Raw genomic sequence first — 17,185 nt, forward strand, 5'->3', positions numbered from 1 at the left:
ACCAGTTTGAAAAATTCTGAAATTTTCCATTTTGACCAGTTCAACAAACCTTTGGCGACTGAATCATGATCCATCAAATGCAACTGAGTTAGAATTTATTAATTGGAAATTTCGGACTATTGCATTAGTTGTAGGCACAGAAACTGATTAGACTAGAACTATAATGTTTTGCTTGAGAGCAGAATAAAATTAGATGTGTGAATAATATTGCTAATATTATAATATAATATTAAAATATAATATTATTATAATATCCTAAAGGTACTCATCATTCTGTGATTCAATCCATACAAGACCTTGAGGGATATTTACTCTATGAATAATTGGAAACTACTCAGGTTTGATAAGGATAAAATTATTTTGAAGGGCTAATTATCTGAAGTAATTGTTGAATTGCTAACCAAAGACTCAGGTCACAATGATTTACTCTGAGTTTTCAAAGACAATCTTTCTGTAATATTAAATAAATATTATTTATACATGGAGCAATTAGTTTTGTGGACCACAAATAAAATTCAAGATAGTTGGAAAGAATTAGTATAATGGGAAATAATATAATAACTTGCATAGCATTTTTACAAATTGTAACTGTTAGAGAAGATGCTTTTACATTTGCTTGTGATTAAAAATAAAAACACTTATTCATAAGGAGAATTATCTGATTCAAGTATTCTGCTCATGCTTATTGTCCTGACAGATCACTGCTTTACTCAAAAAAAAAAAAAAAGAAAAAAAAAATGAAATAGAAAGCACTAATTTCATCCAACTCAAATCTAAAACATTCAAGGAATGTTTCTGAAGAATCTGGAATGTTTCAGGTTTGGGGAAAACTGTTTGAACAAAATGTAAAACAAAAAAGTCATAAGGGCTAAGAGAGATTTTACTGCAACAATTAATTTTTTAAAAAATGTTTATCAATTAGTTTATAACACATCTAGTAGTCTGGGATAATGCACTTAGAAATGTACATAACAGATTAAGGATTAGTGATCAGAATACATGAAGATCTATGTATACATGAAACAAGGGTAAAAAATTTCCAAAGTTAACATTAGCAGAAAATATGATTGAGACATGAATAAATGATTTTTCACAGAACAAATCCAAAGGTAAATTAAAAAATGAAAAAGGCATGCATTCCTAATAGCAAGGCAAAAAAATAACTGAATATATTTGTAAATATACATGAAAATATTAACAGATAAGTATATACATATAAGAACATACACAACTAGTGATATGTTTTGGATATAAGGTATTCCCTGAAAATCTCCTGTGTTAATGCAGGGATATTCAGAGGTGAAATGATTAGAATTATGAGAGCCATAACCTAATTAGTAGTTTAATCATTTGAATGGATTAGTGGGAGAGAACTACAGGTGAGAAGGGCATGGATGGAAGAAAAACTTGACTGGTGGTGTGCCTCTGTCCTGGCACCTGGCTTTCTCTCTCTGCTTCCTGACTGACATGAATTGAGTAGCTTTCCTCCACCAGGTCTTTCTTTCATGATGTTCTGTCTCACCTCCCAACCAGAGTAAGGGAGTTGGCCAAACAAGGAGTGAGCCTCAGAAACTGTGATACTAAAATAAATTATTCCTTCTCTAAATTGTTCTTGTCAGATATTTTTGTCACAGTGACAAAACGGTGACTAACAAACATATATGCAAAAATGAAAGGATTAATAATACAAAAAATTGATGATATACAGTAAGTACACAAATACCATTGGTGGGACTGATGATGACAGTCTTTTAAGAATAATTTGAGGTTCTGACAACATCTATCAAAATAAAATGTACATACATGTTGATCTAATAAATTTACTCCTATGAATGTATCTACATATTACTAACAGTAATTTCTAACAATAATTGAGTATTTAATATTTGCTAGTCCTTGTTTTCAGTGATTTATATCTCTTATTTCACTTAAGTCTCAATATATATTATGTGAAAGGAAGACCTTTTAATTATAGCTCTCATTTTAAAGAAATTGGGCTGAAGATATGGCTGAATGTTAGAATACTTGCCGAGCATGTGTGAAGCCCTGGGTTTGATAGCAGTACTGCAAATAAATAAGTACCTAAATTAATAGATAAAAACTTTTTTTCAAAAAGGAAACTAAGTGCATAGACTGAGTAGAGAAAGGTCAAGCATAGCCAGAATTTTAAGTAACCCAGACAGTTTGTCTCCAGAACTCTTCTAATGTTTTTTTTCAGTTAAATGCCATATTTTAATTTGTCTTTTATAGATTTTAAAAAATGACAGCAGAATGCATTGCAATTCTTATTACATGTATACAGAACAATTTTTCATATCTCTGGTTGAATATAAAGTATGTTGACACCAATTCGTGTCTTCATACATGTACTTTAGATGATGATGTCTATCATATTCCACCATCCTTGCTAGTCCTCTGCCCCCCTTTTCCCTCCCACCCCTCTGCCCTATCTAGAATTCATCAATTCCTCTCATTCTCCCCCTCCCTACCCTACTATGAGTCAACCTCCTTATATCAGAGAAAACATTCGGCATTTGTTTTATGGTATTGGCTAACTTCACTTAGCATTCTCTTCTCCAACGCCATCCATTTACCTGAAAATGCCATGAGTTTGTTCTCTTTTATTGCTAAGTAAAATTCCATTGTGTATATATACCACATTTTTTTATCCATTCATCCATTGAAGGGCATCTAGGTTGGCCTTACAGTTTAGCTATTGTGAATTGTGCTGCTATAAACATTGATGTGGCTGTGTCCCAATAAATAATTTGCTGCTTTTAAGTCTTTGGGGTATAAACCAAGGAGAGGGATAGCTGGGTCAAAGAGTGGTTCCATTCCCAGTTTTCCAAGAAATCTCCATACTGATTTTTATATTGTCTGCACCAATTTTCAGTCCCACCAGCAATGTATGTGTGTACCTTTTCCCCCACATCCTCACCAATACTTATTGTTGTTTGTCTTCATAATAGCTGCCATTCTAACTGGAGTGAGATGATATCTTAGAGTAGTTTTGATTTAACAGAGCAATAGTAACAAAAACAGCATGATATTGGAACCAAAACAGACTGGTAGACCAATGATACAGAATAGAGGACACAGAGACTAACCCAACTACAATTATCTTATATTACACAAAGGTGCCATTGGAGAAAAGATAGCACCTTCAACAAATGGTGCTGGGAAAACTGGAAATCCATATGCAACAAAATGAAATTAAACCTCTATCTCTCACCATGTACAAAACTCAACTCAGTGGTTCAAAGACCTAGGAATTAAACCAAAGACTCTACATCTAATAGAAAAAATAGTAGGCTCTAATCTTCATCATGTGGGATTAGGCCCCAACTTCCTTAATAAGACTCCTATAGCACAAGAATTAAACCAAGATTCAATAAATGGGATGGAATTAAGCTAAAAAGTTTCTTCTCAGCAAAAGAAACAATCTGTGAGGTGAACAGGGAGCCTACATCCTGGAAGCATATTTTTATCCCTCACATATCAGATGCAGCACTAATCTCTAGGGTACATAAAGAACTCAAAGAGCTAAGCACCAAAAAAACAAATAACCCAATCAACAAATGAGTCAAGGACCTGAACAGACACTTCTCAGAAAAGGATATACAATCAATCAACAAAAATATGAAAAAATGTTCATCATCTCTAGCAATTATTTCTAATGTTTTTACATATTGTTATAACAATGCTTCTCTCTCTATTTTTTTTGTACCAGTGATTGAACCTAGAGGTTCTATATCTCTAAGCCACATCTCTATCCTTTTTTGTTATTATTTTGAGACAGGGTCTCACAAAGTTGCTTAAGGCCACACTAAATTGCTGAGGCTGGTTTTGGACTTGTAATCCTCCTGCCTCAGTCTTCCCAGCCAGGGTGCCCTGCTCTATAGTTCATTTTTAATAGTGAATTTGGCAGATTCCAATCTGATAGTTGGAATCTGCTTAATTGCTTGACAATACTAGTGTGATTATTTTGATACATTTATATAACAATATTTTGCTGCAAAATAGAATGATATAATTGTATATAAATTATTTGTGAGACACTGTAAGATATACTAAGTCAGAAGAAGTCAATACAATACGTATTATATTTTCTTATATACACATATACATCTGCATACATAGGCTAATTTATGGGAAAAGGATTTGAAGGACACAAGATTATATAATTGGACATATATTTTACTATTTCAATTAATGTTTTGGTCTCTATGTATTCTAAAAAACAAACAAAGCAAAAACTAAGTCATAGTCCCTTTATTTACAGTCTAGTGTAAGGAAGAATCATTTTAATAATGTATGAATTCGACAATATTAAAAGTACAGGGGAGCCATTGAAAGTTGATACATAAATGATGAATGGGGTGTATGACAGTGGTATTTTAGATGGTATTTTATGCAGAGGTGGTAGCATTCATTAACTCCTCAAAATATGTTCCAGATATATGCAAAAGCTAAAAGCAAGAGGGAGCATTTTGAGCTTGGGAAATGAGTGTAGTCCCCAAGGACAGGCATGTGCAATGCTTAGTAAGAAAGTGTGAGAGGAAAGACTGGAAAAAATGGTAAAGCTGGGTCTCACAGGGCCTTCGGCCATGCTCAGGAGTATGATTTTCTACTGTCATTGAAAGGCTGTCAGGGAAGTGAGGGATCCCACATTAGATATAGGTTTGGAAAGGTCTTCAGGCTGCTGTGCATGGATGGGTGAGAGGGAGGCAAATTTTGAGGCAAGGAACAGGAACACAATGGTCAGGAGGTTTCCTGGGTGAGGATGAGTACAAAAGTGAAGATAACTGAATGGATTTGAAAGAAATTAGCAGATAGAATAGAAAGGATGTGAAAATTCACCATTTGATTTTGAAGTCTATAAGAAGTAGGAATACAGGGAAAAATATGTAGTTCACATTAGAATCCCTTTTAAATCTTGACAATATGTTCCCCATTACTAAACACTTCATCTTATTTTTTTTTTTTGTTTAAATTAGTCAAATGTGATAATGTTGGCAATTGCCTTTTCAAAGGCAAAGGCAACATCTTAACTGTCTGTGTTCCCTCCTACCTGCATGGTGCTAGGCATGATGCTAACAAGCACTTACAACAGGGAGACATAAGGAAGGCAATATCATTATTGCAAAATACAAATTTATAACCATAAAACATCTGTAAAAGTAGCAACAATAAAAATTGACCTAAATTCTGTAAGAATTAAAGAATTCAAAAGAGTTTTGATTACAACAATGAAAAGCAGTTGTATGTCCACTACACCGTTAATATTGAATACAGTTATTATCCCTTACTTCAAAATAAGGCATCACTCAGCTATGAAATCAGCCCTTGTATCATGTTTTCAGGACTTAGAGAAAAAAAATTAGGCCTGATACTCAAAGGGCTGACTATTTAATATTATATCTTTAAAAGAAATCAGTATGATAAAAAACATCTGTATCTTACAAATATCAAGAGGTATAAACAAATATAGGCCTTAAACTTTAATAATGAACCAAAGATACTGCTCAGAAGGGCAGTCTTTGATAAGCCAATATTTCTAAGGTATTAAAAAAGAGGTTAAGGGACTGAGGTTGTAGCTTAGTGGTAGAGGGCTTTCCTGGCACATGTGAGGCTCTGGGTTTGATCCTCAGCACCACATAAAAGTAAACAAAATAAAGATATTGTGCTCATGTATAACTAAATTTTTTTTTTTTTTAAAAAAGGTTAACAAATGGGGAGTTAACCTTCCAAATAAGTTCAAGGATTTCTCTCTCAAAGTGCAAAGTGCGGTTTGTCTTTACCAGCAATACAGATCAGATTACAATATTGCCAAAGGAAGATAAATTTTTCTCAGGTACACATAAATATCTAAAGGTTTGTTTCAAGAGTCTTTCAATTATATTTTCAATTTGTTTCTTCTAAAAACAAGAGCCTAAGCTGTCCATTAAGAAAAGGAAGAACCACCCAGGGGTTATATAAGGACAGCTGCTTCTAATCACCCTGTCTATTGACACACAGTAAGAAATCCACCTCCCCAAAGAAGGAAAATCAATATTTATAGAACAGCCAGCATTTCAAATAAACAGCAACTGTTATGACTATAGTCTCTTTTAAAGTTCTTAAGCTTTTTACCTGTAACCAAAAGGGAAAAAAATGCAACCATTTATAATAAGGTGTTCTTTGAAGAGGGATTTCTGTTTACATCAATTTATTTCAAAAGACTTGCTGGGACAAGCATTCTGGCTCAAACTGAAGCAGCCCATTACTAGTGAAACCTGCCTAAGGCTTTAAGAGCCTACTGGGCTTTAAGAATCTGTGATGCCATAGTATTTGTAACCTTAAAAAGACAGCAGAAAGCACACTCAACAAATGTTGAAAATCTATTCCTCCACACTATTTCCAAGTAAATATATTTTTCACTTATACACCCATTTAAGAAATGTAATGAGACACCACCTACTCTTTCAGTATTGCCAAATGGCTGTTGGACATGGGTCCAGATAATTAGAACATATAGTATTATGAAAACATAAGATAATTTTTAAGTCGCACATGTAACTGAGACGGGGATGAAGAACAGGTAGTAAGCATAGATAGTAAATGATTAGGTCCAAAAGATGAGGTAGATTATCAAAGAAAAGTAAATGGGTTGCTAACCCCTTTGATTGCATTTCTCTGCTCAACATACCTCCTGAGATAGGCACTTTCCAATACATGTGATTATTCTCTGGGTTGCTGCTACCTGGCACTTAGGGAAAAAAAAAAAAAAAGAGGAGGTGGGAGTCTATAAGAAAGCAAGACACACCTACTTCAGCCTGCACCCAGTTCTGGGCCCGCCTTCTCTCAGGGGAAGTCTGCTATCTGCGCCAGGCTTGCTATCTTTCTTAGATAAAACTTGCCAACAGGTTTTTCAGGTGTTTAATCTTCAATACTGGGCAAATGAGGATCTGATCCTGATTTCCAAGACCCATATCATAGCTATTTTAGATCTCATTTTAAACATTAAATAAACTCGGGGTTCATTAGAAAAAAATCCAGAAGTATTTGATATTTGGGAATTTTTGTATCATGTTCCTCCATTAGATAATTTTATTGTCTGCCTAAATCATATTATGGTATTAACCCTGGAGAGCAAAATTTTATTACAATGCACACCTAAGATTATATTAAAATCGTCAAACCCTAAGCATATAGGTAAGTCAGTAGGGCTTTCTTTTCTGATGGTCAATTCAGAAGAATGATATTCCTGACATATGAAAAGAACTCTTTTGCTCTCTTTTATCAGTGGGTCCTTAACCAGGGCTGGATCAGATGGTAGGACAGCGGCTTTTTTCATTCATTCATTTATTAATTTATTAATTCTAATCATTCAACAACTTTTTTAAGGACTATAAAGTGACAGGAAAGCTGCTATCTACTGAAATATGGATCTCTAAGCAGATAAAGACCCAAATGATAAAAATTAAGATAGTATGGCAGGTGATAACAATGATTGCCCTGGCATCAAACTTTAGAGAATATACTTTTGGAAGGAAAGAATACCCATGTAATGAGAAACCTGATATATCCACAAAACCAATCAATAAAGTGGACAGGTATTATTTGTTCAAAGGCACTGGAAAGAAGCAGAGTTGTTATCATAATTCAGTTCACAAAGGTCTATTACTTAGACACTGAGTTTTGGGCAACTGTGTAAGTAGAGAATAAAATTTGGTAATTGAAGTCCTAGAATAAAAAAGCAGAATCTCCTTACAAAATGTTATAGAAAATTAACAGATACCCAGATGTTCTTCCAGAAAGAAACATAACAATTTCCTTGGTCAAAATGCTAAGCAGGTTTTAGCAACTCAATATAAAATCTTTTACACTCTTTCGAATTTTTCACAACCATACAAGTTTGTGTGCATATTATAGTAAAGGGTACAATTCTAAGTGTCACTGTGAAGGTCTTTATGTCCCCCTCACCATATACCCACCAACTTCTCTCTTCACAAACTTACTCATGACCAAAGGAAATGCAAAATTAGAAACTGGACAATTCTAGGGAATATCAAAGAAATGTATAATTTTCATTTTAAGTTACAGAAAATATCAGAATCTATAGCCTAAATAAATTGTGGCAAATTTTTTTTTTTCTCATAAAAAATGACAGATTCCTGACAACCTGAATAACCCACTTTATCTGTTTTTGAATGACCTGAAACCTGCCTCCGGCTAGAATTGTTTTTAGGCATCCAGCTCTAGGTTCTGGCCTACTTTTACTCTTTTCCACTGAGAAGCAATGCACCGTTTCATGCTTTTGTTTTTCCCTTTTGCCCACTCTAGAGCAGGCTGATTCCATCACATTCAGGAATGCTGTCTTAGATACAAGCATAAATGTCCCAAAGGATGTTCCTGGATATTTTCAGCAAATTCCCCAAGAGCCATTTTTCTGTTTTCTAAAATACCTTCTGGATTAAGAGAACCCATTTTAGAATAATGAACTTCCTCATGATATTCATTATACTATAAAAATTATCCTTTTCAGCATACACAAACCGTCTCTGCTGAGAAAAACAAAGTTACTAGTTTCAGACACCATTTAAACTCTAAAAGCTGCCATTCCATCATAGTTTCAGAAATGATTCATTTATCTGTCTTTTTTACTCAATGAAAAATTATGTAACAGATGAATGTTGGGGCTCAGAGAACAATACCCTCCATATAAGGAGGTATTGTGGAACAGTGGTACACCCTTCCTGCACACACACACACAAATCTTAACTGGGCTTCTCCAGAAATCTTCCCCATGGCTGATTTTAGGACTGTCAGCAAAAGAGTCTCTACAAAAGAGTTCAATGTAGATAAACTTATATTTTCATGTTGCTGCCCTATTTTACTTTGCCGCTAGCCTAGAAGAAATCATCATTCCAGGTGCTGGACACCCCCTTACTAAATTTTTCACAAACATTTAACCAGTATAATAGTTTCTAGAAATGTGTAAACAAGGCCTCTGGCCTTGAGCTGGGACTTGATAGAGATGTCTACATTTCTAAGATAAGAGAAGTCACCAACTGGGCTCCATGGTAACAGCTGGCAGGGAGAGGAAAATAAAGGGGATAAAAACTCTCCCCTTCTCAGGTGTTGTCCTTGAAGGGTTATCTTTCCCAGAACAGTGAAAGAAAAAGCTGCTTTTATGTGAACTTCTGCAGACTGTAAACTTCTGAGCCCCTCCCCTTACATGCTGGGTATAAAATTCTGAAACTACCTGAACTCTGGGTTCAGGAGATTGAATACAGCAAAAGCTGTGCCCTCTGAACCTGGCTGCAGCCAAATAAAACTCTTTCCCGCTATCTTTGGAGCCTTGCCTCATCTGTCCCTACAACAATGGTATACTGAGCAAATTGATGTAAATGAAACTAAAAGGCCTTAGAAAACAGCTCAGAATCAAGGTTTATGTAACTTTGTCTTGTACTTGCCCTCCCAGCTCCTCTGCTAAGACAGGGAGAACTTCTACAAAGTTCCCTTATGTTCTATACCTGCCAAAGAAGAAACAAATAACTACAGTCTTTTCCTGAGCTTTGTCAACTGAACTCATATTGCAGAAAGAAAGACTAAAGACTCTTCATCATCAACACACCTGGACAGACTTGTCACAAAACACACTTCTCTTTCAGTCCTGTAGATAATCCACTGTGCCTTGTGCAGGCCCAACAAACTTTCTCCCAGGCCATACTGTGTCGCTAAACCCATTGAGTTCCCCTAAACGTCACTTACTGTCCCCCAACTATCCTCATTTTCCCCATCATCTCTAGAAAAAGGGTACATAAGTTTGTAAATCATGTGGTCCTAATGGGTAATAACACTCCTGTATCCCACTTATCATGCTGATTTTTTCCCCTTTTGCAAGTTAATAAATTTCCAAGGCTTTTCTCTTATTTAATCTGTTTTTTTTTGGCCAGTTCATTCCAGCAAATCTTCAGAAGGTAGAGTTGGAAATCCCCTTTAACCCTATACTGATATCATTTTTCACAATAATATTCATTGTAGATGAATATAATGCATATATCCACAATTATTCTCAATCACTGGTATTCCTAAATGTAAGTTGTATATAATCACAAGTAACACATGTCCTTCCTCCATTACTCCAGTTCCTTATTCATATTTGAGCTTATATTATTTCTGTAAGGGATGACTTGAATTCAAAAAGTATCATCAAAAGAAAATGAAAAGGTTACATAAATGTCACTGCCTTGCTAAAAATTTAACATGTTCTTGCTGAACTTAGCTCCGTGAACATCTGGTCTATATTTCTGCTGTAAAGAGCATCATGTCTATTCGTGAAGCTTTGTTCTTGGCAATAACGTCTTGATATAGAAGAGGCCTGAAAGCATTTGAAAGAGTCCTTCTAATCAAACATTTACATATATAATGGTCTAATTTTCCTTACTTGCATAGAATTCCAGATCTTATTGTGAAAGCTCGTATTGTTTTCTTCATATTTATTTATAAAAGAAGAATTTAATTGCCTTATACATGACTTCAGAAATGATAGCATGCAAATTAGAATCCAAACTGACTTTTCTAAGTCATGTAGTGGATTGTATTACAGAAAACAAGGTGTAGGCATGGGTATTTTTGTTGTTGTTATAGCATTTTAGTCAGCTTTTGCATTTCTATGACTAAAAGATCCGACAAGATCAATTTTAGGGGAGGAAAAGTTTATTTCCAGTCTCATAGTCTCAGAGGTCTCAGTCCATGGACAGCAGGCTCCATTCCTCAGAGCTCCAGTTGAGGCAGAACATCATCACAGGAGAGTGTGGCAGCGGGAAGCAGCTCATGTGGTGATCAGAAAGCAGAGAAAGACTCCACTCCACTTTCCCAATTCAAAATATATACCTCATAGCCACACCCCCAGTGAACCACTGTCTCCAGCCACAGCACACTCCCCTCTCGTTACCACTCAGTTAATCCCATTAAGAATAATTCACTGATTAGTTAGGGCTATAACCCAATTATTTCTCCTCCAAACCTGCTTGAATTATCTTATATCTGAGCTTTTGGGGGATACCTCACATCCAAACCATAGCATATGGGTTATATAATAACACTGATGACCACTAAGCCTAAATATTAAACCATTGAAAACAAAATGCTTACAACTATGTTTTAAATATAGTTGAATTTCTGCAATTTATCCTTTATCTCCTTGTCTACACTTGGAAATTTGACAGGCAACCTTTCTCTTGTATAAGTTTCTCTTCTATCTTCACATTGTTTCTTTTTTTAATGCCTTAGTTTTATAGCATTTTTGGAAATATGTAATGTGGCTATTAAATAAAAACTATAAAATTACAAAGAATTAGTATAGTAATAATTCCATTCTATTATTAGTTTTACTATGCTATTATTCTTCCAAAACATACATTTTGATGTTTAAGTGATATTCTGTCTTGTTTCTAGAAAAATATATCATCCTTCCTTAATCAGATTTTAAAAAAAACAAGGCATTACGAAACCATCTTTGCTTAAAGACAAAAATTTTTACTCATTTCTTTTTTCTTTTTTTTTTTGGTACTGGGCATTGAACCAGGGGATAACCACTTAGCCACATCCCCACTCCCCCTTTTATGTTCTATTTAGAGCCATGGTCTTGCTGAGTTGCTTAGGGCCTCACTAAATTGCTGAGGCTGGCTTCAAACTTGCGATCTTCCTACCTCAGGCACCAGAGCCACTGAGATTACAGGCATGCACCATCGCTCTCAGCAAATTTTTACTCTTAAATTGACCTGATAAATGTCAATTAAATTTGGATATCTCTATGTACTGCTTGCTTTATTTGGATTGAGGGAAATAAAGGAGAATATAGAGATATTAACTTTCTCATTTTAAATTAAATTGTGTAGTACAACTTTCCAAGACATTTTTTCTGCAACATATGGTAATAAACACTATTTTATTTAAAGTAGTAGAAAAATAGGAACAGTGAAACACACATTGAGCATGTTTAAGTTTTTATGTTGCTTGTAGATAAAGAAAAATGTAAGAATTGCATACCTGGGGATATGATATAGAAGAAATCTTTAAATTCATCCATCCAAACTTCTGCCAGTCTCCTATTGTTCTTGTTAATGACATGACCAGTGCCACCAGGAAAAGTGTAAGGGGTTGCCTTCCGAAAAACATGACCAACGTGGGAGCAAGTTACAATCTCCAAAGAGCCTCCACATTGCCAAATCTGGAAAAAGAAAAATCATTGTTTAACAGTTACTATAAAGAATGCAATAATAATGTATATGAAATAACTGAAAATTTGACAGATATTCAGATATTATATGTTTCAAGAAAATATTACATATACGCAAAATCTAGAATTAGCATACTTACATTTGGCAAGAAATGCTACTTTGGAAAATCATAATATACCGGTAGCTTTGGAATCATGGCAGTGAGATGTAATTGCAATAATGTCATTTTATTAGACAATCTAATTTCTTGTAGTTAACATAATTGCTATTTATACATATTTGGTATCCAAAATTTTCAATGATGACTCTTGGAAGACATATTTTATATTTCTTAATGTTCTGGGATTTACTAGGCAGCTTAGGTTAAGAATTATGTAAAGTATCCAGAAGACATTTATTTCTATAAAATTTAATTGTATGGCCAAAGATGCACATACTCACATACACAGACACACACACACACACACACACACACACACACACACACAGAGTTGGCCTTCTATATTCATAGATTATACATCTGTGGGTTCAACCAACTATGGATTGAAGATATTGGAGGTAAATCTCATCTGTACTGAATATGAACATAAATTTTACTTGTCAGTGTAACGAATGTCACAGACTTTATATTGTATTAGGTATTATAAATAATCTAGGATAATTTAAGGTACACAGGAGGATACGTATAAGTTATATGCAAATGTTATGCCATTTTATATAAAGGGCTTGAACATCTGCAGAATTTGGAACCCATGAGGGGTCTTGAAACCAACCTTCCAAAGTGGAATACTAAGAGATGTGTGTACACACACACACACACACACACATACACACATCCTACTACTACTTTCACATACACAATCATATTACATATATACCGTAAGTTTCTTAAGGAAAAGTAATATTTATTGCTATATGGAATTTCAGTAACAGCTTTAGACTATTAATAATGTCATTTTTATTTCACAAATACGATTTAAGAAGAGTTGCTTTTTAAAAAAAAGTCCTCCATTAATATGTAAAGTTTTATTATGTTATGTATAGGTTCTTTTTTTTTTTTTTTTTTTTTTTTGTAAAAGAAAAGGTTTTCTCCAATTGACCCTTCAAGTAATGTTAGGCTTAGAAGAGGGCTTCTATTGGGCTTGGGATCCATTAATAGACATCCAAATTTTACCACAAGATGAAACATGATAATAAAATATCAGCAGCAATGGTTTATGAATTTTAGGTAAATCTATATTTTTAAAAATTTTACTGTTGTTTAAACTGTAATGTTTAGCAGGAGGTTCTAATCAAACATTGAAATATTGAACAAGAAAAAGAAGAAAAATGAAATTCATCATTCCCCTCAAAAGATAGGCAATTAAATAATCAAAGTATTTAATTAATTTCTAACATGAAATCTATAAACCTTCTTATAATTACAAATAGCTTTATATTCTTAGAATTAAAATGGAGAAAGTTGGTCTCCACTTAGCAAAAATAAATCAATACTTGTGTAGCAATCTGGATCATATCCCTTATGTCTTTTTTAAAGATGTCACTAATTTATTCACCCCCTTGAAACATCAATCACTTTCCTAATTTCTTGATTATTTCTCTCTTAATATAACATCTTCTCAATCACCTATCTTTCAAATAGTTAAAAAGTAAATAAATGAATAAATAAAATTACAAAAGAATTAAAAAATTAGCATTTGGTCACATCTGTATTCAGCATACCTCATTTTTGCTTCCCTTCACTGTAAAATAATATAAAATATATCCTCTGATACATGTTATTTACTTTCCATGATTTACACTCTACTAACTGTAAAATGCTGCTTATTTCTATAGCTCCTCCAAAATTGGTATTGTAAAAATTAAATTTTTTTCCTTAGATGTATTATTTAGTAGATTCTTTTCTTGGATTCTCCTTTTCCTCCTCCTACTTCATTGTTTATCTACCTTCTCTCTAAATTTCTATTCAAATGTTAGCTTTCATCTGTCTTTGTACATTCAGTGGATGGTCTCAATTTGCTCCTGTTATGTACATGTGATCAGAATACTAACAACCTCAACATTTACAACTCAGCCTAGACCTCTCCTCCAGGATTCAAACTTGTGTATCCAAACATTAACTTGGCACTTCCACTTGCTTGTCTCAGAGATATCCAAACAGCTATGTCCAAAGTGGAATCATACAGTCATTCCTTTTGTGGCAGCAAGGTTTTATTTTATTTTATCCCATTATGTTGTTTTAATTTATCAATGAATAGTTTCACTGTTTTCCCAGGGGATCAAACAAAAATAAACAGTAAGACCAACTACATGTTTTGGTTGATTCCTCTCTTCCATTTCTCATATGCATTTCCTGAACAAACCTTATTGTGAAACCATCTGTAAAACAATTCTCTGAATATCCATCTTTCCCATTCCACTTGGGCTGTTATAACAGAATTCCATAGACAAAGGCCAGGCAGTAGTTTAAACAAGAGGAATGTTTTCCTCACTGTTCAGGAGCCTGGGAAGACCATGATCAAGTTGCCAGCATGATCAGTTTCTAATAAGGGTGTTCTCCCTGGCTCACAGATGGCCACCTTCTTGCTGTGTCCTTACATGGTCACACACACACACACACAGCGAGAGAGAGAGAGAGAGAGAGAGAGAGAGAGAGAGAGAGAGAGAGATTGATTGAGGAAGAGAGAGCAAGCACTGCAGTTGGGTGGCTTTTCCCCTTCTAAGAATATCAATGTTACTGGATTCGGGTCCCATACAATAACCTCAGTTAACTTTTACAAGCCCAAATAGAATCTTATAGGCTTTTAGAGTTTCAACATATGAATTTGGAGGGCACATGTTTCAGTCCATAGCACCATCTCTCCATTTCCAATGCCAACATCCTTGACCTAATAAACATATTTGTATGCCAACTGTAATAGACTCTTAATTATCTTGCCACTTTCACCATTTCTGTCTTACAATTTGTTTTGTTCTGAGAAATCAAAGTGGTCTTTAAAAATTTAATCATTTCATTTCATTCCCTGTTTAAATTCTTCAATGCCTTTCTATTGCACTGTGCATATAAACAAAATCCTTTAGCAGGTTCTCTTAGATCCCAATATGAGTATCTCCCACTGTAAATGCACATGGTGATATTGGCCCTTTGCCATTTCTTACAATAATGTATCACACGGTTTTTCACACAGCAAAGCCTCAATAACTGCTTCTCTTCTTCTTCTATTAATATTCTGGCAACTTTTGATGCTTATTTCTCATTCTTATCTCAGCTGAAAACACTACTTCATCAGACAGACCTTCCCTAATTACCATATTTAAAGTAGCCACACCCAGTGATTTTCTCTAATGGAGCTCTGCTCAGCTTCCTTCACTGCTTATCACAATCTGAAATTTATTTACCTCTATCCGTATCTACTTTCTTTCCTCAATTAGAATGTAGGCTCTAAAAGGACAATGGAGTTGTCTTGTCATTTCCATAGCCCTAGAGCCAAGTCCAGTGCTATATCCATAATAGATGCCACTGTATGCTGCTTGAGTGACCAAATGAATGAGAAAAATTGACTAGCAAGTTTAATTATGAAAATTATGGCAGAATTATGAGATTTAAATAGAAATATTTTAGGAGGATTTTAAATTACATTATTGAAAATATTTTAAAATATCAAATTAGGTGAAATAATTTCGTGAAATGATATATATGCTGTTCCACATGTCTTGGGAATTGAGGAAATTCTTTGGGTGTCACAATAGAACAAAAACAATATAGAAATGTTTGGTGGTTCATGGTGACTGATGGATCCAATCAAAGATGATAACACAATCATATACTAATCTCTCTTTTTATAATAAACAAACTTTAGTGAAATAATCAGGTACTTTACCAGCACTAGGACTTTCCAAAAGGTGCCTAGAATTCAGAACATATAAGACATGGTTTGTTGTAGATGAGAAGTTACATAAGGTCTTCTTATGATAATGAATGCAGAGTTAGTGGAGTAGCTGTTCCTACTTGCTATGGGTTAGACACATAGACACTTTCCTTCTTCACAAGCTAAATAAGGAGCTAAGTAAGAGAAGGCAAGAGGGGCATTTCACTCCCAGGTAGTTACTTGCTGAACAAGTATCACTGGACTGTCTTAGTGCTATCATTTGTATGGAGCAGAGCATGTCCAGAAAGTTTTGGGGCACAAGTTCTTCCCCTCAACTGTCAAAGCAAAACATGACCCTAGTAAAATAGGTACAGAATTCTGAAGGGGGCATTGGGATTATTGTACAGATTCTTTGCAAAATAATTAGGTCTAGCAATAAAATGATGCTGGGAAGAAGAGATCTTTAACAGCAACTGATCAAGAACTCAATGGTCTGGGCTCTAAATAGCATGGATTATAGAAAAGAAAGAATGAGCTGTGGGACAAGAAATGTGGCAGATGAGCGACAAAATGAGAAAGGCAGTTGAGGACCCTATGTTGTGAGAGAAAGACTAAAATCTTGCTCTTCAAAAGATCCTTGGATAACAGAAGAGATAGGTTCTGAAGATAAACACAGTTATAAGGAAATAAAAACTGTGTATGGAAGATAACTATGCTGGTGGAGGCCATTAGTGCAGGTAGAAGCACACTGAGCCAACAATGGGCAGTCATCATTCTTTAACCATCCCATGGGATCCTAAATACTGGTGGTGGGGAGGCAAGCTCCAAACCCATGCTCTTCCACATCCCAAGCTCCTCTGTCATTATGAGGCTAGGGAGAAAACAGAATGTCAGCTACATAGTGTTTTTGAAGTCTTGGTTTCAACATGTGAAAATAACCATAAAGTCTAGAATCTGTCCTAAATCTGGGAAGGGATGTTCTTAGAGCATGAAAACAGCTGGAGGAAAAAAATAAATAAAGACATTTAAAATTCAGACTGTACTGTAAGTCCTCTTATATAAACCAGAGATTGACAGCTGTACAGA

General features: G+C 34.6%; 1 protein-coding gene across 2 annotated transcripts in view; it reads right to left on the reverse strand.

Annotated features, from left to right (window-relative positions):
* The window catches only part of Galnt13 (polypeptide N-acetylgalactosaminyltransferase 13), a 434,224-nt gene that overhangs the window by 161,559 nt on the left and 255,480 nt on the right, over positions 1 to 17,185 (reverse strand). For both annotated transcript variants that reach the window (XM_076866162.2, XM_076866161.2), the window contains exon 7: positions 12,040 to 12,220. In XM_076866162.2, coding sequence (XP_076722277.1) covers positions 12,040 to 12,220 — 181 coding nt within the window. The remainder of the gene's footprint in view (positions 1 to 12,039; positions 12,221 to 17,185) is intronic.

The sequence above is a fragment of the Callospermophilus lateralis genome, chromosome 9 (genome assembly GCF_048772815.1).
Source record: "Callospermophilus lateralis isolate mCalLat2 chromosome 9, mCalLat2.hap1, whole genome shotgun sequence".
Lineage (NCBI taxonomy): Eukaryota > Metazoa > Chordata > Mammalia > Rodentia > Sciuridae > Callospermophilus > Callospermophilus lateralis.